Here is a 1,425-nt window from a genome sequence, read left to right as displayed (position 1 = left end):
AAAGGAAAAATTTAAATCGCATCATATGACCCCTTTAAATAAATACTTTTTTTATAAAATAAATAAATTAAATTAAAAAATATAATGAAATGAAATAAAAAGTACCAAGGTACAGTAGTTTATTTTATGGTATATTTATATGGTTTACCTGTTCCATTTGTAGTAATCAAAAGTAAAACCAAGGATGGCTCCTCATCCCCATATTTAGATCAATGTAGTTATGATAATTGTTATTAAAAGCCTAAACACATTAAATTACATTTTATTTTATTTTTTTACATTACATTACATTACAAAAAGTAACATGCTACATTGAGGGTCCAGATGGTAATGCATAGTGCTTTGATGTATTTTGTACCATGATACTTAATGATACCATAAGTATTTACATCTCTTACAAAAAACTACTGTGATGGTATCATTTGGTAATACCATGGTATACAAATTCAAGTACAATGGTATTTACAAGATATTCCAAATTAAATACCATAGTACTTTTATTTGAATTCTTTTGTATGAATCTGTAACATTTGTGCCACAGTTACCATAGTAAAACCATGGTCAGTTTTATGTAAAATAACTCAATTACATAATGTATGTTCATTAATAAAATATATAATTAATTAAAAAAATAATAATTATAATTTTAAATATAGTTTAAAATGTTGTTTTCAAGTTCTAATTACATAAAATACCTTTATATATATATATACATAAGTCATATATTTAAGTTCTAATTATATAATGCACATTTATTCATATTTTACTAATATAAGATATTATTAATATATTAGTAATAGTATAATAGTCATAATTGAATCATGTTAATATATATGTGTAATATTTAATATTTATTTATTATTTATTATTATTTATATTAAAATTATGTTTTGGAGTTTTAATGAAGATCTATTCTTTAGTCTACCTATGAGAGTGTGTTCTCTCACCCCGCGCTGATGGCCGTGCCGTGGTACCTGGTAGCAGGAAATCACGATCACCGTGGCAACATATCAGCCCAGATCGCTTACTCAAATAGATCTGAAAGATGGTGAGTGAGTATGTGTATTAAAGAATGTAAACATGGGCATTCATTCATGACCACAGAGTGAGCTGCTGTTAATGTTTGGCAGGATCTACCCAGACCTCTATTATGAGCTGAACTTCAAAGTTCCTCACAGCAACACTTCCATCATGATTCTGATGATTGACACGGTGGTTTTGTGTGGGAACACCTATGACAGGCTTGAACCTGAAGGTCCAGAAGACTATGCTGCCGCTAAGCAACATCTGAAATGGATCGAGAAGAAACTACAAAACACCAAGTGAGTTATTAGTACAACAGTAGCTACCTAAGACCCAAATGCAAACAGTCTGCCCTGTATCTAATAGAAGAACAAACAACATTGAAATCCAGTGTGGATAATC

General features: G+C 29.2%; 1 protein-coding gene across 1 annotated transcript; it reads left to right on the top strand.

Moving 5' to 3' along the window:
- Window positions 1–920: 920 nt before the first annotated feature.
- LOC107577883 (tartrate-resistant acid phosphatase type 5-like) lies at window positions 921–1,326 on the top strand. The gene is made up of 2 exons (XM_016263910.1): window positions 921–1,048; window positions 1,131–1,326. Exons 1-2 carry the CDS (start codon window positions 957–959, stop codon window positions 1,324–1,326), a joined length of 288 nt encoding a protein of 95 aa, XP_016119396.1. The 5' UTR covers window positions 921–956.
- The last annotated feature ends 99 nt before the right edge of the window (window positions 1,327–1,425 follow it).

Source organism: Sinocyclocheilus grahami, unplaced genomic scaffold, assembly GCF_001515645.1.
Source record: "Sinocyclocheilus grahami isolate Dianchi unplaced genomic scaffold, SAMN03320097.WGS_v1.1 scaffold7576.1, whole genome shotgun sequence".
Taxonomy (NCBI): domain Eukaryota; kingdom Metazoa; phylum Chordata; class Actinopteri; order Cypriniformes; family Cyprinidae; genus Sinocyclocheilus; species Sinocyclocheilus grahami.
Note: the sequence above shows the minus strand (reverse complement) of the source record. Positions and strands in the feature narration are given on the sequence as shown.